Here is a 27,918-nt window from a genome sequence, read left to right as displayed (position 1 = left end):
AGGGGCAAGAGCCCTGGGGCTCACTAGCTGAGCCGTTCCCACGCCACGGCCTCGCAAAATCTTTTCATCGCGACGGCCCTGATTTATTTTTCCGCCGATAGAGGATGCTTTACGGTAGAGCAGGCGGAATCGAGGCGGCGGAGGAAGCAGGAAGCAGCCTCGTTTCCCCCTCCTGGCGGCCGCTGAGCTCTCGCCGGCTACGGCGGGGAAGGAGAGGAGAGAACCGGCAAAGCGGCTAGCGCAGCGCCCCTCCGCGCCGGCTGCCCCCTTGGCCGCCCGAGACCGGCCGGATGGTCCCCTCGACTGACAGCGAGTCTCCGCACCAGCTGCTGGGCCGGCTGCGCTTCCTGAGCGAGGCGATCGGGTGCCTGATCCGGGCGGAGCCGCTGCCCACCGCTTTGGGCTATGTGCCCCGCGAAGTGCAGTACAAGCTCTGCAAGGATCCCAGCGCCCCGGGGCCCGCCTCCGCCTCGGGCCGGAGCCTGCTGTCGGTGTGGGAGAGCCCAAGCAAAGCTGGGGGCGGCGCGGGTCCCGGCATCAGGAAGGGCCCGGGCAGGGGCACCATCGAACTGCGCAAGGGATCGTGCATTCGAGCCAGCGGCGAGGAGTACTGCAACGGGCACGGGCTCTGGGTGAAGCTCGCCAGGGTGAGGGAGCGCGTGGCCCGGGGCGGGGCTCTCGCGCGCGCCCTCTGGGCTGGAGGCTTTTCCGGAGAAATGGCCCGAGGGAAACCCTGGCGGGCCTAAACCATTTTGATCGCGGTAGTTCCCGGTGGATCCTGGTAGCTGGATCAGGATATTTTTCCAGAGAGGCTAGGCTGCATCCTGCACATGCTCAAAGGCACTCCAGAGTTATTATTTCAAGCATGCCAGGGCTGAGCTGCACTTCAGATTAGAAAATAAAAGAGGAGAAGCTTAATGCATATGCGATTGCGATAGATGTGGGCATCCCCATTTACTCCTATTCCACTCCTTTCCATTTGTGGCTGTGTCCTACCCATACATTTAGTCATGGAAAGGTGTGAAGTCCTGGCTGTGCCAGAAGGCCTGGGGGCCGGGTGGGGGCTTGCACCAGTGGAGGTGGCTTGTGGGGTGATTGACTTTGCCCCCTCCGTCATCTTGAATGTTTTTAGTATTTTGTATAGGGTTTGTTTTTTATATTGATTTTTAATGGATTAATTCATTTTAATTATTTATGGGATATTTTTAATTATTGTCCGGGTTTTGATTTTAACTGTGAGCCACCCAGAGTCACCCGTTGGGGGAGATGGGCAGCATACAAATTTAATAATAAATTAAATAAATAAACCCCCGTTTTTTCCCAAGTTCAACTCCTAATGACTCCATGAGTACACCTTGTAGTTTCTTCATGGAAGTGGTTTACCACTGCTTGCTTTCAGCATGATTTCTCCTCCTTCCCCTGCCAAATTCCCACTCCATCCTATAGCCTTGGTGTTTCCTGGTCTCCTAACCTTGCTTAGCATTTTGAAGATCAGCTGCTGTCAACCAGGTGCAACCATCTGCTGTAAGTCTGTCAGTGTTAGTGCTGCGGTAAACAAATGGTTGGGTTCTGCCCTCGGAGCAGACTGGCGATATAAGGAGTGCGTAAACTGAGGCATGTCAAGCAGTGCTCCTTGTCAGAACTGGAGGATTCACTGATATGTTCATAGCCCTTGAAGGCTTGTGTGCTTGTGAGCCTAAGTCTTGCAAATATATGCCCTACATCCATGTAGAAACAGTTATAATGGATCAAATTACCAATTCCATACAGTTTGTTATATCACATTTTGTATATTGCTGTGAATATACCCTTTTACTTGTATACATCTTTGGTTTCAACCAAGAAGGGAATTGTTGCTGGCTTGCAGTGATCAGGAATAGTTTGGCTTATTTATTAGATAGATAGATGATGATAGAGAGACAGACAGACAGATAGATGATAGATTATAACCTGGCTTTTCTCCAGAATCGGAGGGCAAGGGGATATCTCTTTGTTTTATCCCCCCTATACCAACTCTGAGTTAAATTGGGCTGGGAGAAAGCGACCGGCTCAAAACCACACAATGAGCTCTGAAGCTGAGGATGGCTCTTCTGAGCCCTAGCTGAGCATCTTATTCACTATATTTCATTGACTCTGAAATTTGTACAGGCATATTTATTAATCACAAATTAAAGATAAAAATTGGATTTACATTAGAGTTTAATTGCAACTACACATTTAGTGCTCCAAATAACTTGTGCAAGGCTCTTGATTTAGACTCTATTCTTATGTACTGTGGTAATGAAGACTGAATTCCTCTTTTTGATTGACTTAGGCTTTACTGTTCATGTATCTTTGTGTTCTTTCCACGTAGGAGCAACTTCAGGAATACAAGACTGGCTGTGACCTGGAGGAAGGTTGGGTTCTTATGTGTAAGCATGCAGATAGTGGGGACAGGCTGGTACCAGTGGAATCTATGGAGAGAATTCAGAGGCAGCAACAACTCTTTGGGATGGACTTTAAGCCTGTAATCAGGTACAGAATCTCCCTTCCCATTGGCTAGCTTTGGAGGGGTCATTGTAAAAGGTATTGGTGTGAGACTAGGCTGAAGCTGCCATAACCTAAAGATGAAGCAGGCATGCAAGCAGAGAGGACAAAAGCCAGGAATCTTGTCTATCCCTTCAGGGAGGTAGATAAGAAGGAAGCAAGTCGTTAAGGAAAAAACAAAGGACCTGAACCAGAAAGAGGAAGTTGGGCCTGAGCACATGGAAGCCCTCACCCCAATCCCATCAACTTGTAAATCAACCCAGCAAGGACTTTTGGGGATAAAAGGGGTCCCAAAGCCTGCCCACTCTGAGTCGTCTGAGTCACCTGAGTCACCTTTGGATCCAGACTTGGCGGCTTCTGTCCCTCTAGCTAGTGCCTGGCAGCTTAGTTGGGAAGGACATGGGTAAATGTGGATGAATGCACACGTGTGTGTGTGGATGAGAAAGAGCAAATGTACCTTGCAACCAGTAAAGTTTTGCTGTTACTTTAAATTCACTGGGTCTCCGTGTATTACAAAGAACCTCTCGTGCCTCAATGTTCAGTTGGAAGTGATTTGTGTGTATCCCTAATTATTTCCCGGCTGTTGACCAGGGCTGTGTGTCTGTCTGCTCCAGCCGCACCTATCTGGAAAACCCAGGTAGAAAGCAAGGGGGGCTGACAAGATCCACGTGCCTCAACAGGCTGTGAGTGTGTGAGTGAGTGACCATAAGCCGAACCTGGGAGCAGCATGTGTAACACTGGGAGTGTGAATGTAAGCAAATACATTTTGTTTGTCTATGAGGCTCTGATTGTCAGAACATTCTCAGAAGAAAATATGTGGCGCAAAAGAAAGAATCTGGGGAGGGGCTTAATTTTTCTAAAACATGCAGATATGCCCATTTTTGAACACCATTTGCTGAATCCCAGTTAGTGAATTGTTTGTCCTTAAAAATTGTTTCATATTTGTTTATTTCATTGTTCTGATAAATTAAACTTCTTTGTATAATAAACAGAAATAATTAAAACAGATTGGAAATGTGATGTCCTTGAATCTTCAACAGATAGTTACATATTGATCCTTTGATTTGTTCTCATACACGTTTTCTTAGAAGCCAGTCAGTTTCTATTTCCCTAACCTGGAGTTGATGTTTATGATTTTTATTACATTTCTTTTATTCCAGATGGGAACAGGTGGTGGATTTAACATATTCCTTGCATCTTGGGGCAAAGCCAAAAGTCATGGAGCCAGATGTGGCTGCAGTAGAGAGACTCCGGTATTTTTATTTTATTTTTTTAATAGGAATAAGAAAGGATTGGTTGTTTGGGGTAGCCAGTGCCATTACTTTGGGAATAGAGATTTCAAAGCCTATGGAGTTGAGTTAGGCTTTGTAATCCATCACCACTAGAAACAGTTCTTGGGTAAAAAGCTGACTAAAATAACACATTGGGGGGGTGCATTATGGAATTAGGAAATGAAAAACATGACTAAGGTTGGAGGAATAAATAGATCACAGTTTCGTAAACTGACTGTTTGCAGAATGAGCACCCTCAGTGCTCATTCTGTGCTACTGACGACCATCACTGCTTTGTAGGTTTGTACCACCCACATGGAGCTATGAATGTGATGAGGACCTGGTGCATTTCCTTTATGACCACATTGGCAAGGAGGATGAGAATCTGGGTAGTATCAAGCAATATGTGGACAGCATTGATGTCTCCTCTTACACGGTATAATATTATCAATGGATTGGATCTCTTTGTAGAGGAAACTCTTCCTCATAATATCATCCATAACTTGTTACGAAGGATTATGAATTTGTGGTTGATAACCAAAATCTAAGGATTATCTATAAATATAGTCTGTAAATTGTTCCTGCAAGTTTCAGAGTTGATGATGAAGGCAGAGAGGTATTGTCTGCTTGTTCAGCTCAGCCCACAGTAAAAGTGTCACCTATTTTAGTTTTAGAATAAGAGCTGTTCTTCAGACTAGTGCTCTTCAGATAGGCTGGACTGTCATTATTCTTAGCCAGTGTGGCCATGCTGGCAGAAGATGATAACACTACAGTCCAGCACTTTCATATTTCATTTACCTGCCTCCGGATTTTGAGCTCCTTTATTTTAGTCTTTGTAAAGGATTAGAAACATAGAACTGTGATGACCTCAGAGGTAATCTACTCCACACACCTCCCACCTTGCTTGGTGCAGGTTCTACTAGAGCATCTCTGGCTGGCAGCTTATATAAGCAGGAAGTTCCTCCTAACCTGGAGCATGAATCTACCTCCTTGTATTTTAACCAATTAGTTCTTGTCCTGTCCTCTGGAATAATAAAAAATAAGTACACCCCTTCTTTGTAACAGCTATCATATTCCCCCTCATAGATTCTGTAGGCTAAATAGAGATGTTTTAACCATTCTTCTGAAAGCTCGCTTTCCAGAACTTAGACCTCTTCTGAACTTACTCCAGTTTGTTGGATATGGTATTCCAGGTGAGGTCTGAACAAGGCAATAGATGCAATTCCTCACTGAAATCCCTCTCAAGTCAAGCATATTCATCATCTACATGTCTATATGAATAAGAAGGGCTGGTTCAAATGTCAGTCTGGCCTAATGTGCTGCTTTGCTTCCTTAGGAAGAATTCAATGTCTCATACTTGACAGACAATCACGAGGACACCTACTGGGAGAGTGACGGGTCCCAAGGCCAACACTGGGTCCGTCTCAACATGAAGAAAGGAACCATAATAAAGTTAGTTATTAGTTCTGCTCTTCTCTTTCCTAGATTTTTCTCTGTAATAGGATTTTCTTCTCTGTCACTAGATACAGAGTGGCTTTAGGATCAGTCTTTGCAAACAGATTGCTGCTCTAATTCATCTGGTTTTCCTGAAGGAATGATCATCCTTCCATTCTGTGTTCTATACTCCATTGAATGTAGACCCAGTAGCAAGACAGGTTTAGAAATGTAGCTTACCTTGCTGGTCCTGATTTGTACTTAGTCATTCTTCTTTCCAAAAAATAGAGCTGAGAAATGTTTAATAATGAAAATGTTTAATAATTTTCTTGCACAATAACCCCAAGGGCTTGTCTATTACTATGGCTCTTCAATTGCTTCTACTATAAATGTAAGGCTATCATGCTATATTAGATTTGTGTCATAAAACATTCAGTCCCACAATCCCCTTTCCTTTTTACATGAGAGACAGATAAACATTTTTTCTTCTCCCAGTGGCTTTTTCTGTTAACAAAGACCTGGTGCTAACAGCAAACACAAACTGGCTCACAGAATTAGTACTAGCGATGGGTAAAACTTCTCTTTTTAATTCAGAATAGGCTGGGTTTTTCCAATCCTTTTTGAAGAGTATTTGAAAGAGTAAGCATTTTCCTGCAACTCTCAGAAAGATTGAATCTGGTTGGTAGTTCTCCCTTCCTTTTTCCTCATACTTTCTCGGATTTAAAAAGTGCAAGAGTGGGTTGCAAGATCGGATGCCGAAAGCTCTTCCAAGTCTCCAAACATCTGCAGTAGTGATTTCTAAGCATGCTGAACAATCCTTTGTTGATAGGAATTCTAATAACTGAGAAAGTTTTAAACAGCTTGTGGTATTTGTTTTTTTGTAAAGCTCCCTGTGAGTTTCTAGCCTTGACAAAATTTTCTTTCATGTGGCTGTTTTCCTAATACTCATTTGCTTTGTCTCACATTTGTTATTTCAATTTTCTCCATCAGGAAACTCTTTCTCACTGTGGACACAACAGATGAAAATTTCATGCCGAAAAGGGTGGCTGTCTATGGTGGTGAGGGTGATAATCTGAAGAAACTGAGTGACGTGGGCATTGATGAGTGAGTCAGGGGAGTGGGGGGAGATGGGGCTAGCTGACGGAAGCCATAATCTTAAATCCTATTCAGATTGTTTAATGGTAACCTGTCATTTCCTATGATATGGGAAGGAGGAGGGGAGAAGAGAAAGTGAAGAGTACTATCCTGATCAAATCCTGGTGCAAAGCAAGGACTTATTGCTCCAGTTCCTGCTGGTGAGGTGCTAGAGGTTCATATGTAGCTGTTGATTGTTGATTTTGGAGTCAATCATATCTCAGGGAATTCAGGCAGGAAACAACATTATGAATAAACTCACAAAACATTACTAGCCTGCAAAATGCTTTTATTAGCCTGCCTGGTATTAACAGGAAGAAGCAAGAGCTCCATCTTTTTTTCTGTGGACTGATGTGTTGTCAGGTTGCATATGGAGAATGGAAATTCTTCCTTTGGCAGTCTGTTTTGTTTCTATACTGGACTCACAGAGGTAGGGACCGGCCTATTTTGGCTAACCTGCACACTTGTTGGTATGTAATTCCTTGTTGCCTAATGTCCAGCATCCAAATTAAAGTAGAAAACTGCATTATTAGTATCAGCGTACTGTAGAAAGAAACACTATATAGGCAATTCTCCCTTACCGACTGCCTGTTTAGCAACCATTGAAAGTTACAACAGTGTAACAAAAAAAATAGCTTTGCAACTAATCCTCACCTTTACGATTGTTGCAGTGTCCTGTGGTCACATGATCACCATTTGTGTGCTTTGCAACTGGCTGCTGACAAACAGAGCTAACAGAAAATGCAGAAGTAAAATTGCAAGTCGCAGTTACATGATGTCTCATTTAACGGCCATGGTGATTCACTTAACAACTGAATCGGAAGTGACATCATAAACCCGTCATGGTCATGTGATTTTACACTTAGCGACTGTGGCGCTTAGTGATGGGGTTGCCAACCCCAATTGTGGTTGCTAAGCGAGAACTACCTGTAGTTATATTTATATATAACACTAAGGCAGGATATATATTGTTTAACATCTTGCCTAATATCTGTACACAAGCTCCTGTGCATCCTATCTGACACCACTGTTTTTAGGAGTCAAGTTTCCATTGTCCCCCCCTCGCCCTCATCAGAGAGAGTTTGATAGATCAATCTGTGCAATTCAGAACGTTGGAAAGAGATCTAGCAGTCTTGGTCTCCAGTTCCCATTCACAACCCAATGTAACTTGTCCCCAGTTTTCAGATATATAAAATTAAAGATTGGCAGATGGAAGGTTATATCTGTGCAAGATGAAACATGATTTTTTTTTGTCCCTAGGAGCTACATCGGTGATGTATGTGTGCTGGAAGACATGACTGCTCACTTGCCTGTCATTGAAATCCGCATTGTGGAATGCAGAGGTGTGTGGATGTCAATATGAGGATGAATTTCTTAATGCTTGGGAGGTTCATTTGATGATTCGGAAACTCTAGTTTGGGATTTTACACAGAGCCAAATGTGACAGGTTCTCTATCCCTCCTCCCAAGACAAAGTGCAATCCAAATGCCTATTGGGTCATTGTTTGTCATATAACCTTACCATTCCTGCGTTGGGAACATCAGTTATGGGCTCTCTTCTTGAGGAATATAGCAAGCCTATTATTTCTTTGCAAATAAGCTGCCATAAGACACTCTTGATTTCGTGGTAATACAGGAATAAAGCTCTGGAATTCTCCAATAACGAAAGAGACCAAACTTTACTTTAAGTTGCATGGGTCAGTTGCAGAGAGGATTTTGTCTTTGTTTTTCTCCACAGTAATCTCTTCTCTCTATACAGAGGAATTAATTCTTTATTTGAATTACTTGTTTGCCCTATGTGGTCCATCCCTTTTATGCAGATGATGGGATTGATGTCCGGCTCCGGGGCCTAAAGATCAAATCTTCCCGACAACGGGAATTGGGGCTCAATGCGGACATGTTTCAACCAGCCAACCTAGTGAGGTATCCACGACTGGAAGGGAGAGACCCTGATGTGCTTTATTGGCGTGCTGTGATCATTCAGAGGTATAGAAGTGCTAGTTAGGAATGCCAAGGGAAATTAATCAGGCAGAAGATGTAATGAGCCACATTTCCATAGCTGTGGACGGGGATAAGAAAATCTGTGTGCAGTCTCTGCAAACAGTTGAATTAATTAAAGGAGCATCAAGATCTTCTTCATCACTATCCCATCCTAGGTCTGCGTCAGTTTTCTCCTAGGAACACTGCATCTTTTTGATTGCAGTGCTAAAGCACTGCTTATTTGAATGCTTACTTCCATAAACCAGGAAGCATCTCATTCTTCCACTATCCTTTCCTAGTATTATGGTTATGTGACATTCTCTTCATTTTCATTGCTATTCTTCATTTTATGGTCATGCCTTCATGGTTTCCTTGCAATTGTTTTCAATTATAAAGGCTCAGAGAATTTTTTTTGGTAGGAGAGACATTTCAGAAATAAATAAATAATGGTCAGTGGTAGAGAGATGCGTGGGAAAAATTTGGGAGGGAAAGATGGGATATAAATCTAATCATAACATTATTTCATTTACATTGTTATATGGAATCATATTGTACCCTCACCATCAAACTGTATATCATTTAGATATTTTTCTGCATTTTGGTGCTGTTTATTTTTGTTGTGATAGGTTTATCAAGATCTTGGACAGTGTGCTTCATCACCTTGTACCAGCCTGGGATTATACGCTTGGCACCTTCAGTGAGCTGAAGGTGAGGCTGAAATCCTGCTGATGGGTCAATATCTGTTTTTTCTTTTCACAATTAGTGCAGTAACAGTGACACTTTTGTGGTAGCCAAACCTTCCCTGTCTTGGAAAAACTGAACCAGCTGAATAAATGTCTCTGCTCCTGCCAAACTAGACAATCAAATAGGCTAACATTGTCATCCTGTTTCCTGAAGATGAGTTCAAAAGTGGTGTAGCAGAGAAGATGTACGAATGCTGTTGCTGGGGAACTCTCCTTCAACCATTATATAAGCAAGCCCAGCATTTTAAAAAGGATGGCTCTCTAACTTCATTTAAATCGAGAATGTGTATGTTTTCTTTTCATGTTAAAATTCATTTTTCAAGCTTCAAAAAAGGATTTTCTATCCATTGTTCTAATGAGATCCTTTTAAATCTGAATTTAAATTAATACTGCAACCTAAGCAGGAATTAATACAGCAACTTTTTAATACAAGATTGCTCATAAATCTTTAATAAATTAAAAATACATCATTTTGAATGGGAGATGGAAATGACTTTGTTCATTAAATACACATTTTCCTACATCAGAGTATTTCTAGCAGGAAAGAGAACTAAGTTATCAATGTATCAAGAAGAGTTGGGTAATGGTCATGGCGGTAGAGCCCAGCTGGCTGGAAAAGTGAAGGAAGTCACGTTAAATATCGTGCTATTGCCCTTTTTGAACCAATTGTTGTCCCCTGACAGCATATCAAACAGTTCCTGTTGCTGTCCAAGCGACGCACGGTGCTAATCAGCCAGTGCCTCAAGGACTCTGAAACCAGCAAGCCCAACTTCATGCCACGGCTCTACATCAACCGGCGCCTAGCCATGGAGCATCGTGACAATCCCACCCTTGACCCTAGCTGCAAAAACACTGTCTTCACCCAGGTAATGGTAACACATATAATAACACACCCTTCTCCACTATGGGATCCTCCAGATGTGTTACGACTACAATTCCCAAGATTGCAGTCTGAAATTCTGGGAGGTATGGAACCAACATCTGAAGAGTACCACAGTAGGAAAGGTTGCACTAATATATTATTTGTGAGAAGTTGCTGCACATCTCCTTCTGTACTTCAGAGTGCTTTTCTACCCTACACTAAGGTCCAGTTTGTGGACAAAATGATGTTCATGTCTATGTCACAGCTAGCAAACAATTTTGTAGGATGGTGCAGCCTTTTTAAGATTGGGAAGCATCACTTTTATGAAATTGGTCCCCTTCAATTTATAATATAACTTTTACAGGAATCTTTGCTTTGTGACATATATGTGTGATGCAATTAAATAATTGAATTTTAAATCTTGTCCTCTATGGTATCTACAGGTGTTCCTCATTTAACAACCACTCATTCAGAGACCGTTCAAACTTACAATGGCACTGAATGAGTGGCAGTTACGACCAGTCCTCATACTTACAGCTGTTGCAGCGTCCCCATGGTTACATAATTGTGATCTGGGCGCTTGGCACCCAGCTCACAATTACAACATTGCAGTGTCCCATGGTCATATGGTCACCATTTGCAACTTTCTTTGCCAGCTTCCTACAAGCAAAGTCAATGGGGAAGCCAGCAGGAGGTCGCAAATGGCAACCACGTGATGTCCTTGCTTAACAACCTGCGGTGATTTGCTTAATGGCAACTGGGAGCACTGGAATTTCTTTTGCTAAGCAGTGTGGTCACATGACAACATGCTTTATGACTGCATTGCTTAGTGACAGAAATTATGGTCCTAATTGCAGTTGTTAAGTGAGAACTACATAACTAATACATAATAAAATAGTTAATCAAAACAGGTCACTTTTTTTGAGCTATAATCTCATTTTCCCCCTAGGAATTGTGGTCAGTTTGCCTGTTTTTTTGGTTTCTGAAGTGTCAGATTAACATTTCTCTCTTTCGCCCTTCTTTATTCTTCTACCAATGAGCTATAGTGGTTTAGTTCATTTTATCTTTAACATCACTGTGAAATTAGACCACAAGGTTATGATTTGCTGAAGGCCAGCCAATAAGTTTGGGATCGGAGCTTAAGTTGTCTCACGTATTGGTCCAGCCAGATCATCACACTGGCTTTTTCATTTTATTTGCTAAGAATCTGGTTAACCAGAAAAGCATCTCAGCAGAGTAATTTTTGTGTCCTTTTGGTACCAATTGTTTCCCTTCCAGTTCCCTGCAGAATTAAAATGCATCAGATGTCTTCAGGGACAGCGTGTTCTTGCTTTGCGATCTATAAGCACCATCGTGAACATTATTTTCTTCCACTGTTAATGCTTTAGCTGCACTGTCTGCTCTTCCTAGGTATACGAAGGCCTGAAACCTTCTGACAAGTATGAGAAGCCCCTGGATTATAGGTGGGTGGCCCTTGAGCCATTTGTCTCTCTTCCTTGCCCTTTTCATTGCCAGATTTTTGGGGATCTGAAGTCTAAAGGCCTGGATGACAACTATCACAGGATTTGCCAATAAACCCAAAGTTCATTTCTCCGAGAAAGATAAAACCTGATGTTGATATCTAATGACTTTCTCTCCAAATGTATTTATTTATTTCATTTGTGAGTTGTCTTATAGTTGAAATTTTCAAGTAAAACTAAGCAAATAATAAACCAATAAAACTGCTTAGAAATCATGAATGGAAAGCAGCAATATAATAAAAGCAGAAGATAAGTAACAAGCACAGAAATAGACAATTTTATAATATAGTTTTGATTTGAAATAAAAATCCAGCAGCCAGCTTTTTTTTAAAAAAAGATTTTAAATCCAAAGGCCCTTTTAGAATAAAAATACCTTAACTAGGACTGTAGTATCCACAAAATTGTCTTCTTGTGAACCTCTGATGGGAGAAGCCATCATAATTTAGGGGCCACACATTTCATCCATCCAAGGAGTTTAGTAGGTTTTATTTATTCTTATTTAGGAAATGTGTACAGCTGCCCATATTGAGCAAATAACTCTGAGCACCTAACAATACAATAAAAACAACAAAAATACAATTAGAAACAGACATAATCAATACAGAATACTAAATACAAAAGCTGATGCATCTCACACGTTATCCTCTGTGGCAAATTTGCCTATATCAACCCAGTTGTAAAGCCTGTGGGAAAAGCCAGGTTTTAACAGCCTTCGGGAAAGCCAACAGGGTTCGGGTCTCTAGATCTTGGGGTGGAGGGGAGGCAGTTCTACAGGGCAGGTGCGGCAACAGGGAAGGTGTGTTTGTTGGGCTCTTCAAGATGGCATTGTTTCACTGAGGGGACTTGGAGGATGTTCAGCCTACTGGATCTGGTGGGACGGGCAGAAACATCTGGAGTTGGGTGGTTCTGCAGGTAGCCTCCCGCTCTGCCATGTAGGACTTTAAAACTGATAACCAGCACCTGGACGTGCACCTGGAAGCCTACAGTGCAGCTTGCACGACAGAAGTGTTACCTGGACAAACCTCAGTCCATGCAATACTGTACGTGCCACTGCTTTCTAGACCAGGTGAAGTTTCTGAATGCTTTCCAAGGCTAGGCCCACGTAAAGTGCATTGCAGCAATCCAGATGAGAAATGACTAAGGTGCAAGTGATTGTGAGCAGAGCCTTCCAAACCAGGAACGGATGCAACTAGTGCACAAGAAAGAGTTGTGCAAAAGCCTTTGTTGTGGTGGTGGCTGCCATCTGCTCCTCTTTTTGACTGAACAGAAATATTAAACTATTATCACTGGGAATCAGGCGGCACATAAATTATCATCATCATCATCGGCTCTGACATTTTGACTAATGGTCAAAATGTGGTAACTCTGATTTTTATTTTATTCCAGGTGGCCACTGCGGTATGACCAGTGGTGGGAATGTAAATTCATTGCTGAGGGCATCATTGATCAAGGTAAGTTTGAAACTGCATAGTCCCAAATGATGGCTTGCTTAATTTGGCCTTTGGAGATCTGCATTGTTCAATAAAAAGAAGGCAGATAAAAGCAAGTATCTTGACTCTGTGTTCTTGGGGGGAATGGAATTAAAATGGCCAAGTGCAGGTCTGGAAATCTTTTTCATTTTATTTTGTTCTTTGCTCCCAATTTAAGTGTTATTTTATCATGCCCACTGTTACCACAATGGTATCTGCAGGTGTTATCTTAATTTGTAATTGAGCATTTGGATTTCTTGTGGGCCATGTTTGGATTATAGACATGATATAAAGTGCAGGATTTCAGACCTTGAAATTTGGCTGTTGCGGCAGCCACAAAAGTAATTATATAGCCCCCCTTTTGGGGGTGTCAGAAGATTTCATTCTCAGGATAATAGTCCTGTAAAGACCTGACCAAATATAAGTAGATGAGACAAGTCATAATTTTGATTCTTTTTTTCCCTTTTTTTAAAAAATAAATCTTTATTGGCTTATAAAATTTAACACACACAAATACCTAACAAACATAAAATGAGAAGAGCAAATACAGATAGGGGGAAAAAAACCCCCCTAAAGATCAACACCACACAGCCACAAAAAAAAAAGAGAAAAGGGAAAAAAGAAAAAAGAAAAAGCAACACAAAAATGTTTAAAAACAGGGTTTCCTTCTAACTAAACAGTGAGTTTTAACTATTTACATGTCTTCTTCTTTTCTTGGTTCCTTCATCTTGTCTCTGTTTCTATTTTATTCACAGTTCTTACTTGTTACTCTAAATGTTCACCTGTATGGAGTATATCGTTTCCATATAGCCAAAAAAGGGTTTCCAATTTGTTATAAAGTCATCAACATCTTTATCTTTTAGCTGGTCAGTCAATTTAGCCATTTGAGCAATTTCCAAAGATTTGAGTAACTATTCCTCTAGGGTTGGTACATTTTCCTCTTTCCATTTGGCTACATAGACAACTCTAGCCGCGGTGATCAGGTGTAGTAGACAATTTCCATGTTTTTCCTCAATTTCTTTATCCATAAATCCGAGTAGGTACAATTCAGGTTTCTTAATAATTTCCATTGACAATATTTTGCAAATATTTTTATGTACTGACTCCCAATATTTTTTGACTTTTGGACACGTCCACCACATATGGTATAAAGTACCAATTTCCTTTTTACACTTCCAACATACATTTGATATTGTGTTATACATTTTATTTAATTTATCAGGGGTTATGTACCACCGGTACATCATTTTATAAAAATTTTCTTTCAAATTATAATTTAATGTAAATTTTAACCCTTTGGTCCACATTTTTTCCCACAATTCATACTCAATATTATAGCCAAAATATTTCTCCCATTTTTTCATACAGTCTTTATTTTGAACTTCCCTCCTTTTAGCTTGTAATAAAATTTTATATATTTTGGCTATCATATGATCATTATTTGTATTAATTTGAGTGTCCCACCATGATAATTTTTTGTAAAATTTTTAATTTTTGATGTCTATTTTAAATTGTTCTTTCAATTGAAAATATGTGAACCAGTGGCACAGGTACCCCTCCTTTTCCAATTCCTCTCCTGTTTTTAATCTATATGACAATCCTTCCAAGTTTAATAGTTCTGAATATCTCAACCATTTATAATTTCCTGCATTATCCCGTCTTGGAAAAGCTTCTTGTGGAGAGATCCAGAGCAGAATATTTGGTGTTAAGATAGGTTTATACTTATTCTAAATTCTAAAAATTGACTTCCTTATAATATGATTATTAAAAGCTTTATTCATTTTAATTTTGTTATACCATAAGTATCTGTGCCAGCCAAATTTTAAATCATGTCCTTCTAAATTTAATAGTCTCCAATTTTCTAATGTAACCCAATCTTTTATCCATAGCAAACCACTCGCTTCATAATACAATCTTATATCAGGCAGTCCCAAACCTCCTCTTTCTTTACTGTCTTGTAATAATTTAATTTTTATTCTTGATTTCCTCCCCTGCCAAATAAATTTTGACAGGTCTCTTTGCCAGGTTTTGAAAGTTTTATCCGTAATTAAAATTGGGATAGTTTGGAATAAAAATAATAGTTTTGGCAATATATTCATTTTAATTGTAGATATTCTTCCTAGTAATGATAAATGTAGGATTTCCCATTTTACTAAATCTTGTTTGATCCTATTCCATATCTTTACATAATTGTTTTGAAATAAATCAGTATTTCTTTTTGAAATTTCTATTCCCAAATATCTTACTTTTTTTACATTTTGAAAGCCTGTCTTCTGTTCCAACAGTTCTTGGCTGTTTTGTGGCATATTTAAATTTATCATTTTTGTTTTTTGATTATTTATTTTAAATCCTGCTAAGTCTCCAAATTCTAATAGAATATTTAGTAAATACTCTAGGGACCCCCTTTGCTTGGTGGTCTTTTTCTTTTTGCTTAATCTGATCTAATAATAACTGAATTTTTTGTTGTGATATTCTTTTGATATGTTTATTTAAATATATATAATAACCTTGCATATACACTTTTGGATTTTGCATTGTAATTACTAAATCATTAAGAAGGCTTTAATTTGTACATTTCTTGTTTTATTTTTACCCCTTGTATGCAGTCTTCTTTTCTAATACCTTCTGTTAATACTTCTAAAACTAATATAAATAGTAAAGGAGATAGAGGACAACCTTGTCTTGTTCCCTTTTCAATTGGACACTCTTGTGTCATGTCTCCATTTACCACTATTCTGGCTTTTTGTGTCGTATAGATTGCTTTCACTGCATTTAAAAAAATCTCTCCAAAATCCATTGCCTCTAATGTCTTGAACATAAAATTCCAATTTAGATTATCAAATGCTTTTTCAGCATCCAAGAATAGGAGGGTAATTTGTTTTTCATTATGTATTTGTGCATATTCTATTAGATCTATAACTATTTTCTATATTATCTTTTATATACTTCTGTGGTAGGAAACCATTTTGATCATGGTTAACTATTTCTTGTAATATAATTTTTAATCTTTCCGTTAAGATTGAAGTATATATTTTATCATCATTATTCAAAAGGGATATGGATCTATAATTTTTACATAATTTTGAATCTTGATCTTCTTTTGGAATTAAAACAATATTAGCCTCTGTCCACGATTTAGGTATCTGATTCCCTATCAAAATTGAATTAAATAAGTCTTTAAGTAGTGGTACAATTTGATCTTGAAATTTTTTATAACAACTTGCCGGAAATCCATCTGGACCTGGGGCTTTGCCTGTTTTCAATTTTTGAATCGCTTGTATGATTTCCTGGTCTGTAATAGGATTATTTACTATTATCTTTTGGTCCTTTGATAGTTTCTTTAAGTTACATTTCGAAAGATAACTTTCTATCTTGTCTATTGGCACCTCCCGTTTTTTATATAAATTCATGTAATATTTGTAAAAGGCATTTTTAATTCCTTCATTGTCAGTTAAATCTTCTTCATTATCTCGAATTTTAGTAATAGTATTTTTCCCCCTATCCCTTCTTAATTTATAGGCTAACCATCTTCCAGCTTTATTAGCATATTCAAAATTTCTTTGTTTTATGTATCTCAAATTTCTTTCGATTTCATTTGTTGTCAAAATATTGAGTTGCTGTTGCAAGATTTTTATTTGATATTTTATATCTTCGTCCGGTGGTTTTGCTTGGTGGTCTTTTTCTTTTTGCTTAATCTGATCTAATAATAACTGAGGTTTTTGTTGTGATATTCTTTTGATATGTTTATTTAAATATATATAATAACCTCGCATATACACTTTACTAGCATCCCATACCATTGCTATATTCACTTCATTATTTAAATTCCATTCAAAGAATTCTTTTAATTTCTGTTTACTTTTTTCCACATACTCTTTTTTTTTCAAAAGGTTTTCATTTAACCTCCATCTATATATTTTGGGGGGAATTTTTATATTTACCTGGACCGGATTGTGGTCAGAGAAAGTTTTTGGGAGGATTGTTGCCTTTATAATTTGGTTCATTAAGTTTGTTGTTAGCCAAATCATATCTATTCTGGAGAATAATTTATATCTATCAGAATAAAAAGTATAATCTTTTACATTGCCATTTTTATATCTCCAAGCATCTACAATAGTCAAATTGTCTATAATGTCAAAAAAAGATTTGGGTAGTTTTCCTTGATTATTTTTTATTTTTTGTTCAGATTTTCTATCAATAGACGGTGGTATAACCCCATTCTAATCCCCCATTAATATCCAATTGTCATATGAAAGATCTATAAAAAGGTTTAATAGACTCTTATAAAATTGATTCTGATTCTCATTTGGAGCATATATGCTCACCACTATTGTTTTAAAATTTTGCATTTCTATTTCTACTGCTATATACCTCCTTTTTTCATCAGCGATTACCAACTTAGGCTTTAAATTAGGCTTTACATACATTGCTATGATTCTTTTTTTCCCTGATGTAGTCTCCCCATAGAAAATGGGCTGGCCGTAAATGACGGAGTGGGAAGATCAAAAATCCATTAAAGTTGATTTCTGTGTGTGTGTTTGTGTGTGTGTGCCTTCCAGTCAGTGTTGACTCCTGGCAACTGCCTAGACCAGTCCCTGCAGTTTTCTTGGCAAGATTTTGGAAGTGGTTTGCCACTGCCTACTTCCTAGGGCTGAGAGAGTGGCCAGCCCAAGATCACCCAGTTGCCTGTGCCTAAGGTGGGACTCTCCCAGTATCTAGCCTAGTGACTTAACTGCTGCATGAAACTAGCTTTCAAAATTCTCTAAATTCTCAGTTCTCTAATTGGGAAGTGCAAATAGCTGTTGACAATAAAGTAAAATGGGCTGATCTTTTCTTCTTTGTTTTCCTTCTCACAGGTGGTGGTTTCCGGGACAGCATTGCTGATATGTCTGAAGAGTTGTGTCCTAGTTCATCTGAGACACCCGTGCCACTGCCCTTTTTTGTCCGCACATCCAATCAGGTGCTGTTCCTTGCACAAACCAAAATTAGAGCAAGTCTCTCAGGTTGTTAAGACAAGGATGATTCATCCAAAAAGAAAATAGTGATTTAGAGGCATTGATGGAAACAAATAGTATGGACCTTAACACTCCATTTTCTGAATCTGTTCCTAGTGCCATTGAATTAACTGTTCTAGAGCCATATTTTATCTTTTATCTCTGTGTTAAAAGTGCTTCAATCCAAGTATTTTTTATATATATATATATATTTTGTGTCCAGGTTGTAATATCTCTGTTAGCCTTTGGTGGATTATGTATTGCTAGGTGCTGTGGTGCTGAACTGGGAGTTCTGGTATGAAGTTATGCTGATATAATCATTACACTCTTGCTTAGCTGACTGTTTTAAATAAGAGATTTGTCCTTTCAGGGCAGTGGTACCGGAGAGGCCCGAGACATGTATGTCCCAAACCCATCCTGCAAGGAATTCCTCAAATATGAGTGGATTGGGCAAATAATGGGTGCAGCTCTACGTGGCAAAGAATTTCTGGTTAGTACCCAGTATTGATTACTCCCTCCTTGATACCAGAAGCCCTATTTCTTCATACTTATTTTCTGTAGACACAAGAAATATGTTTTCTGAACATATGCTCTTTCATTTGTATTATAATTTGGAAGAATACAGAAATTATTATTACTATTTTGTGTCCCAAATATAGCTATAGAAACAAAAATGGGGTATGCTAGATCTTCCATGTCTTTACAAACTATTGGACTGCAAGACCACTCCCCTAATTTCCTATATAACTGAAGGTGGGGGAATATTGGAAAAATGTCATCCCAGAAAGAACAGCCTGTTCCTCCAAACTGAGTGTTTCATTCATATTTATTGATCAGGTTAAGACATATGTTCTCTTTTTTCTGGGATTCTTTTATTCTTGTTTATGGCTGTTTCCTTTCATTGATGTCCTTGTTTCGGTTTGCTAATTCGAAAAGTAGTTTTTCTTTTTTAATTTAGAATTCTGACCTGGCCTAGGCTCAAGTTTAAGTTGTCTCTTTTTCACATGAAACAATTATAACACCCTCTTAAGGCTTTTTAAAAATGTACCTTGAGGGTAATGACATTTTCTGTCTGAAGCTATAAACTAGCACAGCAAAGAACCAGTCAATAGCCCTATTCTCTATAGAGTTTGGTCACATCAGACATCTGAGAGAACACAGGAAGTGTCCATGCAGTGATATTTCCTACTTTGTTGTTACAAAATTTAAATGTTTTCACAAGAAGCCACATTGGCAATGGAACAACCTGCTACCTGACCCTTGGATGTAATATTATCATACAGTTGGGAAGAGGCAGTGCTAAACTATAAATATTGTTTATAGTGGGTGCTTTTTTTCAGTATAAATTATCCTTTTATTTAATTGACCAAATCATTCTATTCAACTGACCAACTAACTCCCCAAATCTATGTACGGGCATGTCTGTAATATACAAATATCTGGGATTCTTTTATTCTTGGCCCTTGGCCTTGCCATCTGTCAGCCCTTCCAGGTAGACCAGACTAGGGTGCCAGTTATGAATGCTAACACTATTTTTTTATAAGGTTACAGTGATAAAATCTTGCAAGTCTGAATGTGCTTCCTCCCTCCCTCCTTCCATCTTCATGAGAACTAGGGAAGGTCATCTGAGATGCTTTCTCAAATTTCTGCCCTGGGCTCAGATTTCTTTTTATCTGACCATTGCCTTGGCTGCAGCTCTTCCTCCTGTTCCTCAGGGTTATTCCTACTTCCCATTACACTATCTAAAGCTATGGTATTCTGTGGAATGAACACCTTAAATTGGGGACAATATGCCTTAAGGAATTAATGCCTTAAATCGGATACAATATTATTATTCTCATGTACAGTATATACATTTATCTATTTTATTTTTTTAAATGCCAGTTTACTAAAAAGTTCAAGGGAGCTAATAAAAAGAAATGCACTTAAAAATAATACTGTCAAAATACTGGGGGGAAAAATAACTAATCACTTAAAAAAAGAAACAAAGCAGCAATATTTGAAATAAAATAATATCCTCCTTCCATTTCTGAGCATTTCTTTGGACATAGTGAGACCCAAATGATTACAGCTACACTTAAAGTTCTGCTTATCTTCTCCTTTTGTGTTCAAGGTCCTTGCCTTGCCTGGCTTCGTTTGGAAGCAACTGACAGGTGAGGAAGTGAGCTGGAATAAGGATTTCCCTGCTATTGACTCAATGCTGGTAAGTCATGAGAGGTGTTTCTGTTTCATTATTGAAAACTGGAGTATAGCTTTCACTCCATTTACTTACTCTTGGGGACTGGGAATATGGAACAATATATAATTAAGCTGATGGCTTGATCTTGTTTTTCAAAAAAGTCATTCAGAAGGGAATAGAACTTCCTCCCACCTTAGTTTTTATAGAGGAGATAACCTAGAAATATCACAACTTCTATCAAAACCAACTATATATATCTCTAAACATTTTGTACTTATGACCATATATTATGACAGCTACATAATGATGGATGCAATTTAATCAGAATTCCAGGGATCCCTTTCTAATTTCCTTGGCCATGGGTGAGATTGTTTCTTTCCACGTTCTCAGGTAAAACTTCTGGAGATGATGGAAGGAATGGACAAGGAGACCTTTGAATTCAAGTTTGGGAATGAGTTGACCTATACCACAGTACTGAGTGACCAGCGCATGGTAGAACTTATTCCTGGTGGGATTCGCACTGTAGTACGCTATGAGGACCGAGTAGAATTCATCCGTTTGGTACAGAAAGCACGGCTGAATGAGAGTAAGGAACAGGTAATTCATTGTGGCATTTGAGCAATATAATCATGTCTTTTTTTCCTATAGTATCTTAATCATCAGTCAGTATCAGCATGTTTTAGGAGACAATGGGCATTGTTTAAGCAGATTGGTTATAGAGGTAATATTCCAGAAAACCTAATAGAAAACTACATATTCTTATGAACTTATCAGAAAATGGTTGGGTGCTTTTGGAAGAACTTTCTTCCTACACATCTTTTTTTGGTCCTGTATATTCCCTTTTCTTACCTCTTTTTCCTAATCTTCTCCCAGATTGCAGCCATGCAGGCTGGACTTCTGAAGGTAGTTCCTCAGGCTGTTTTGGACCTACTCACTTGGCAGGAACTGGAGAAGAAGGTCTGTGGTGACCCTGAAGTTACAGTTGAGGCCCTGAAGAAGCTCAGTAAGTATTAGAGACCTTGGACTTACTGTCGTGTAGCATACAGAATACTGACATCTTGAGGAATATACAAATCCTTCATTGTACCTACTGTCAGCTCCACATGCAATTGCTACAGTTAGCATAGAATCCCAGCACAATTACCTTATTGAAAAAGTGTGTGGTGAATTTTAGCTAATACAGTAAAATCTTATATCTTTGTGCCTCTCAGCTAATGGGTGTATCTTCCTTTCTTCTCCAGTCAGCTGGATTTTGACATGTAGTTGGCATTACTGTACTTTTTTCTCCACTGTTCCTGTTTATATCTTCTTACAGCTCGCTTTGAGGATTTTGAACCATCAGACACCAGAATTCAATATTTTTGGGAGGCCTTGAACAACTTTACTAATGGTGAGCAGAGCAAGCAAATGTTCACTGTCGCGCAATAATAGATATAAGGGATTTTCTGCCATTTATTAAACATATATAAACATTTTTTAAGAAACTTTTCCCACTGATACTACTGTAGCCTATCCTGTAGAATCCATTTTGTTGAAAATTGAACTTGCTGTAAAGATTTGTCTTTTTACATTACTGTTATTTTAGATGAGGAGGAAGAGGAAAGTGGTGATGATTATGATTTGTCAGATTAAGTAAGTTAGAGCACTGACCGAATAGAGTGGATGAAAAGTTCTTCACCACAACTTCTGTTATATATTTTGGTTGTATAGGTAGTCCTCACTTAATGATCATTCGTTTAACGATGGTTCAAATTTGATGGTCTCAGAAAAAGTGCTTTATGACCTGTACTCGCACTTATGACCGTTGCAAACTGTTGCACCACCCACTGTGGTCATGTGATTGCAATTTCTGACTTTTACAATGGTTTTAGAGTGAATTACTGTGGTTGTTAAGCAAATCATGTGGTTGTTAAGTGAATCACATGGTCATTAAGTGAATTCTGGCAAAAAATGTCCATAGGGAAAGCTGGATTTGCTTAACAACCATGTGATTTGCTTAACAGCCATGGTGATTCACTTTACAACCATTGTAAAAATGGTCATAAAATCGGATCCAGTCACATTGTGACTCGCTTAACGACTGCCTGCTTAACAACCAATGTTCTGGTCCCTATTGTGGTTGTTAAGCAAGGACTACCTGTAAGTTACATTTGACCCACTGGATAAAAAGTAATTCCTGCTTTCCAAGACTAGGCTCTTGAGACAGTGTCAGACTTCATTCCTGTTTCATTATCAGGGAGGCATATTATGGAGAGGGATGTGTGATTAATTTATGAAAGGCATGCACTTTTTTTCTCAGAGGATCGTAGTCGCTTTCTGAGATTTGTTACGGGAAGAAGCAGACTTCCTGCTCGAATTTATATCTATCCTGATAAATTAGGGTAAGTCCTGTTTCCCTCTTTGAGAGGGAAGACTGATTACCAGTCATTTTGAGTTTTATTATCTGGTAGATTCTTCTTGACTTACCTTGTTGTCTTCTTCTGTCTTGTGGCCAAGCTCTGAGACCACTGATGCTCTCCCTGAATCATCCACCTGCTCCAGTACCCTCTTTTTGCCCAACTATGCCTCGTAAGTCTTGCTCTTGGAAACTTTTCTATGGCACAGACACAGGAAAGACAGTTTGGGGAAGACATGTATAATAGCAGAAGAACTGCAAGGAATGTTACATGATGATCAGGGAAGTGATATTCACAGTAGACAGTGAGAAGAGAAAATAGTTATGGGGTGGAAGATGTAGAGAAGAGGAAGAAAATTATTATTGCACACCATAACACAGGCAAACTGGGAGACTGATAGTGAGGGAACGTCCATTGAACAACCATAGATGGGGAAGCCAGGGATGGACTGGTGATTTTCAGAATAAATGGAAATGTTAACCTAGTTTCTTTTTTCATTTCTAGTGCCAAGGTCTGTGAAGAAAAATTGCGTTATGCAGCTTATAATTGTGTGGCCATTGATACAGATATGAGTCCATGGGAAGACTGAAACTCCACGCCGGGGAGGATGGTGGTCTTGCTGATCTTACTCTGATTTTTGTCCTTGCTACCTGGAAGAAGCTCTTACAGTCTGTTCATCATGACCCACCTTCCAGAAAGTGTATATGGGTGTACATATCTATAAAATAAAATACCAAATGTGAACATTATATTAACATGCTGCTTTTCAAGAGAAGCTTCAGCTAAATGGGGATAGTGAAAAGCTAGATAGATTTATGATTCAGTAATCCAGTAATGCTACCTTTTCCTTTTCTGAGAAAGTTTCAAAAATATAGTAAAATACTGCTTTGTAATAGGGTTGTTACTTTTTTGGAACTGGACATCTTTTGTGACACAGTTCCCTGCTGAAGTCTTTTTACTTTTTAATTTCTGTTCCTTCCTTAAACTGCAGTTGTATTGACACTTATCTGGGAGTAAGCTTAATGGAGCTCAGTAGGGTTAATTTTTGAGTACACATTTAGACCTCAAACGTGTGAATTATATACAAAACATATCCTGCCCTGTCCCTAATTGCTGGCTTGCCTTCGTTTGGAGATTATATTTCAGGATCTCCTTCTCAGCAGCCAAGATACTATTCCCATCTAGCTGCCTATTTCTGTGCAGAAGCACAAATGTATCGCTTCACTCCTGTTTTACCTGAACTCTTATTCTGCCAATTGTGCCTTGTGGTTTTTCCTTCCATAGCTGCATAAACAGCTCTGACCACTAGTGGGCACTGTGGAACCATAATTTTAAAAAAAACCTCCTTTAATCTACAGTTAAGGCCATATTTTTTGTTTTTTTTAATCATCAGCCCTTCTTGTTACTATATACTCTTACTGTACCCCTCTGCTTCATAGAAAGGGAAGAGGTACCTTCCCCAGTGAAGGAAACTAGGGCACTCCTCTGCTTTGGTGATGGTTAAGGAGGAAATGTTCCTCTGCTTGTCTCCATGTTCCTTCATGCTACCTCCCTTAAAGCCTTTTCTCAAAGTTCTGCCTCTTGATTACCATCTTGAGTAACATCACTAATGAAATGTGCCCATTTCTGAAAGCTAAAATACCAGATCTGTACACCTGTTGTGCAAATAAGGGAAAGTACAATTTGGAGGGGAGAAAAGTTTTTAAAAAAGTGATACAGTATTGATTACTCGCCCTAATTCATACATAGGGGTGTCACCCCTACTACTGACGTTCTCTTTTGCTTTACTCACATGGTTGCAGCTGTACTGGTGTATTTGCGTGTTGATGCCCCCACGCAAGCAACAGGGCTTCAAAATGCAGATGCTGTGGCTGTAGGTTAGCTGCTTGGGTGGGCCACCGAGCTGGCGGCTATTGTCGCCACATAATGGGCCTGATTGGTAATTGGGGAGGGGAATTTGGCGTGGCGGGGGAGGGACGGTGCCATCTCTGCAGCTGGGCTTTTGTCATGCAAAACGGGGAGCAGGAAGACAGGCTTCTCGGTATCTCGGAGCTTCTCTTTGGGGCTGTTCCCTTGTTTTACGTTTTACTACTTTCTTTTTTTTTTTACTCCGTCACCTTCGTTTCCACTCTCCGGGACTAGCAGTGCTTCCCGTCTGTCGCCCCAGCGCAGGCCAGCCCGGATTTCCCAGGAAGTCCGCGCAGCATTGATGAAAGCCTTGGGGAAGGTTACGACCACTGGGGGAGGTGGGGGAGAAAGGCGTCTGATTCTGCCGTATTCATTGCGCTCTCCCTCTTCATCACTGAATCGGACAGGAAAAGCGGGGGGCGGAGAGACGAGGGGCTCTTGGAGGTGCTGGCGGCCCCCCGAGGCGAGTAACAAGAACCGGGGATTAGGCGGGGAGGCCTGCTGGGCGAGGACGTGTAAGTCCCGTACCGCCTGTGGCGGGGGATTAATTACGGACCACCCAGCAGGCGGGGAGGGCACCGACGGGCCTCCGGCAGGAAGGTTGCGTCCCGAGTTCAAGAGGCGGAGAAGGCGCCTCTTGGAGAGGAGAGGAGCGCAGCGCCCCGCCCGCCAACTGGCCTTTTCCCGGTCCCGGCGGTGCCGTCGGCGGGGCGCTCCTCCCGCAACGCTTCCAGGCTCCGCGGCGCTTTTCAGGAGGAGCTCTCGGCGCTGAGCGCTTGCGGGTGGGCGCTGCCGCGTCGCCGTTAGCCCGGGACTGGCCGAGACTTTTCGGGCCGGGACGCCTCAGCCCGTCGCAGCCGAGGCTCCGCTTTGCTTACTGGACTTCAGAACTTCATTTTGCTTTTTCTGAAAGGGCAGCACTTCTCAAACGTTATCCATTCAGGGACGATTAAGTAAACGTTTGGAAAAGAAGGGAATCGCCCGATTAAACGAACACCCATCCTATAAGAGCTGGGGGGGGGGGGGGAAGCGAGGTGTGTCGCATTTTTTGGGGAACAAGAGTATTATAGTCGCATCTGTATATTTCAAAGGCCTTCTCAAATTAAACTTGGTACAAAAAACCACAGTCCAAAATCAAATATTTGTTTGCCACTTGAATTATTTTATGCAGCCCGTGGCAAATAACTATTAGCAAACTTGATGGTCAAGGATGCTTGCCTAGAAAACTCTGGGGTGTGAATGGTCTGTGGCATGGAAACCCACTTTAGATATTGCTATACTGTATTCCCTATTTGCACTTTTGCTTGGGGGTTGCTTGTGTGAGTTTGTAGTTGCATTATTGCTTGCAGGGTCAGTGAACTAGGTTGCAGGCCCTGGCCCATTTTTTGCGAATCAGCTGACTGGTGGTAAGCCCAAGGAAGCTACAATGGGCCTCCTGGAGGACCTCTACCGGTGGCCTGTGGAGAGCAGTCTCAGGGTGTTGAGGCCTGGGCAGCAGCCGGGGACAGAGTCCCTTTGTTAGGGTGGCTGTGGGAGCTGGGAGACAACTTGCCTTGACAAAAACCGCTATAGAGGGCAGGGAGATAAGGGGATGGTAAGAGGAGGAAGGACAAGTCTAAGGAGCCAGGAATGGATTAGGAATGGTGAGAGCTGGGTGACTTTGGGCTAGTTGCTTTCTCTCAGCTCAATTTATCTCATAGGTTGATGTGGGGGAAAATAGCAGGGGGCATTTTGTTTGCTGCCTTGAGCTTCTGAATGAAAGGCGGGAAACAAAAGAAGTGAGCAGGCTTGTTTTTTGTTTCCAGGACTTAAAGGTCTGGAGTCAGATTCAAAACTGAACAATTTTCAGAACTAGAGTTTGTTCTGAGGAGAACTGAACAGATCAGACCTTCCACAAATATATCCACTCCCTTCACCTGGCAGTTCAGTATTATAATTTATGTAAATATGTAAAACATATGTCATTTTATTGCTGCTGTTGCTAAACAATTGGAAACTGGAAATCCTTGTAAATCATCCTGAAATCTATCAATAGATTCCAGTTCTCTTTTCTGCCTGGAAACAGTGTTCAGGGTTTTGAAGTGTGTTAGAGGCTGAAAGCAGCTGGAAGAACAAAATCCTATACATTGCTCAAATAGGCAATACCTGAGTGGGGATTCATTTATTCACTTATTTAATGTTGGGTCTTCAATTATCATAAAGACAAAGAGAATCCAGTCAAATATCAGCTTTCCTGGGACTGATGCACTTGTGTGTGTTGACGCATGCATTAGTATCTATAGCATATGTGTGAAAGGCTGATTGCCTTCAGTTAAATCAAGGCTGAAGAAAAACAGTCCCTAAGAGTTGAAGGGGTTTGAGAGAGGTTCTGATTCCCAGGGTGCATGCATTTCTTTTACCCTATTAGTTAAACAGATTTTTCAGTTTTTAAAAACAAGATGAATTCCTTTCCCATTGAGATTATCAACAGGCTGAATGTTTACTTTAGTAGTGGTCTCTCTCTCTCTTTTTAATTACTTGTGAAAAGAGCAACAGCAATCACAATTATTGTGCGTCCCTTGCCCACAAACTTTCACTGACATCTTCATTTTTCATTCTTCATTCTTCACCTTCTGCCTCTGAATACAAATGGGCCCAGTGCCTCAGGAACAAGCAGCCTTGAAACTGAGTATCTTGTTATCATGATGCCCAGTCCTGCCAAACGTCTCTTCTCAAAGCCTTCTCTACTGCACTTTAAGTTAAAATTGCCTGTGTGGTTGGCAGGGTCCAACTAGGATTGTAGTCTGTCTGCTGATTTCAGTAGAGAGGCAAACAAGGCAGATTCCTGACTGTTCAGACCTAACCTGGCATGTGATGGATCTGTTTTAAGGAATAAATTTGGTCTTTTAATAAATGTCAGCAAGTGCCCTATTTTGCTCCCTGGGGTAAGCAAAATAAAGATGGGTTTCCTGTTACTTGTGTATACTGAAAAAAGTAATGAACCACCATGTAGTTGTTAGAAATCGTTTATGAAATGCATGGTTCAGTATGGTGTATCAATTTCTGGTATATCATTTTGTGCTACAAGTGTCCCCAGATTGCACCTGTAGTATCCCAGGTACATGTTTATAATAGTCAAGATACAGCTGAATGAGTAGTTTGATGGCAGAAACTAAGAAAAAAGGGTTTTTTCCTTCTTTACTCCAGCAATCACCCGCTCAATATAATGGCCATTCCATATACCTCGGTTAGCTAAACATGCTGGGGACAACCACACAGGTTCGTGCATATAATGTTCTTTGTCCTTATATGCTACTTTTTCTCCATTCACAACAAAAATGATAGGAAAAAAGGTAGTACATCATTCATACCCAATGCAGTACTTGACCCATTTCTATAGATGAGTAAAAGAAGTAGAACACAAGAATATATGACAAGCTGTGCTGGATCAGGCCAATGGCTCATCTAGTCCAGCATTTTCTCATCTGAGAAAAGCTCACAGACATGGGCAGAAAGGCAATTGC

The 27,918-nt window shown here is 40.1% G+C and overlaps 1 protein-coding gene across 1 annotated transcript; it reads left to right on the top strand.

The window, feature by feature from the left end:
* Positions 1–117: 117 nt before the first annotated feature.
* On the top strand, positions 118–23,256 carry HECTD3 (HECT domain E3 ubiquitin protein ligase 3). The gene is made up of 21 exons (XM_007420222.4): positions 118–647; positions 2,354–2,514; positions 3,687–3,779; positions 4,098–4,233; positions 5,134–5,249; positions 6,222–6,335; positions 7,626–7,708; positions 8,185–8,350; positions 8,971–9,052; positions 9,771–9,953; positions 11,360–11,412; positions 12,856–12,920; positions 17,795–17,898; positions 18,303–18,422; positions 20,046–20,135; positions 20,502–20,708; positions 20,985–21,114; positions 21,427–21,501; positions 22,411–22,492; positions 22,608–22,679; positions 23,012–23,256. The coding sequence occupies exons 1-21, from the start codon at positions 291–293 to the stop codon at positions 23,094–23,096; spliced, it is 2,574 nt and encodes an 857-aa protein (XP_007420284.1). The 5' UTR covers positions 118–290; the 3' UTR covers positions 23,097–23,256.
* Positions 23,257–27,918: the final 4,662 nt, after the last annotated feature.

The sequence above is a fragment of the Python bivittatus genome, unplaced genomic scaffold (assembly GCF_059951505.1).
Source record: "Python bivittatus isolate LINGU-HERP-01145 unplaced genomic scaffold, Pbiv_v1 ctg000700_np1212, whole genome shotgun sequence".
Taxonomy (NCBI): domain Eukaryota; kingdom Metazoa; phylum Chordata; class Lepidosauria; order Squamata; family Pythonidae; genus Python; species Python bivittatus.
The sequence above is the reverse complement of the archived record's forward strand: the minus strand, read 5'-3'. Positions and strand labels throughout refer to the sequence as shown.

Excerpts from the sequence above, each read along its gene's own strand:
- HECTD3 (XM_007420222.4), top strand. The coding sequence starts at position 291 with ATGGTCCCCTCGACTGACAGCGAGTCTCCGCACCAGCTGCTGGGCCGG. Across the intron at positions 4,234-5,133 it reads TTGATGTCTCCTCTTACACG|GAAGAATTCAATGTCTCATA; the intron begins GTATAATATTAT and ends TTGCTTCCTTAG. Across the intron at positions 18,423-20,045 it reads TACGTGGCAAAGAATTTCTG|GTCCTTGCCTTGCCTGGCTT; the intron begins GTTAGTACCCAG and ends TTTGTGTTCAAG.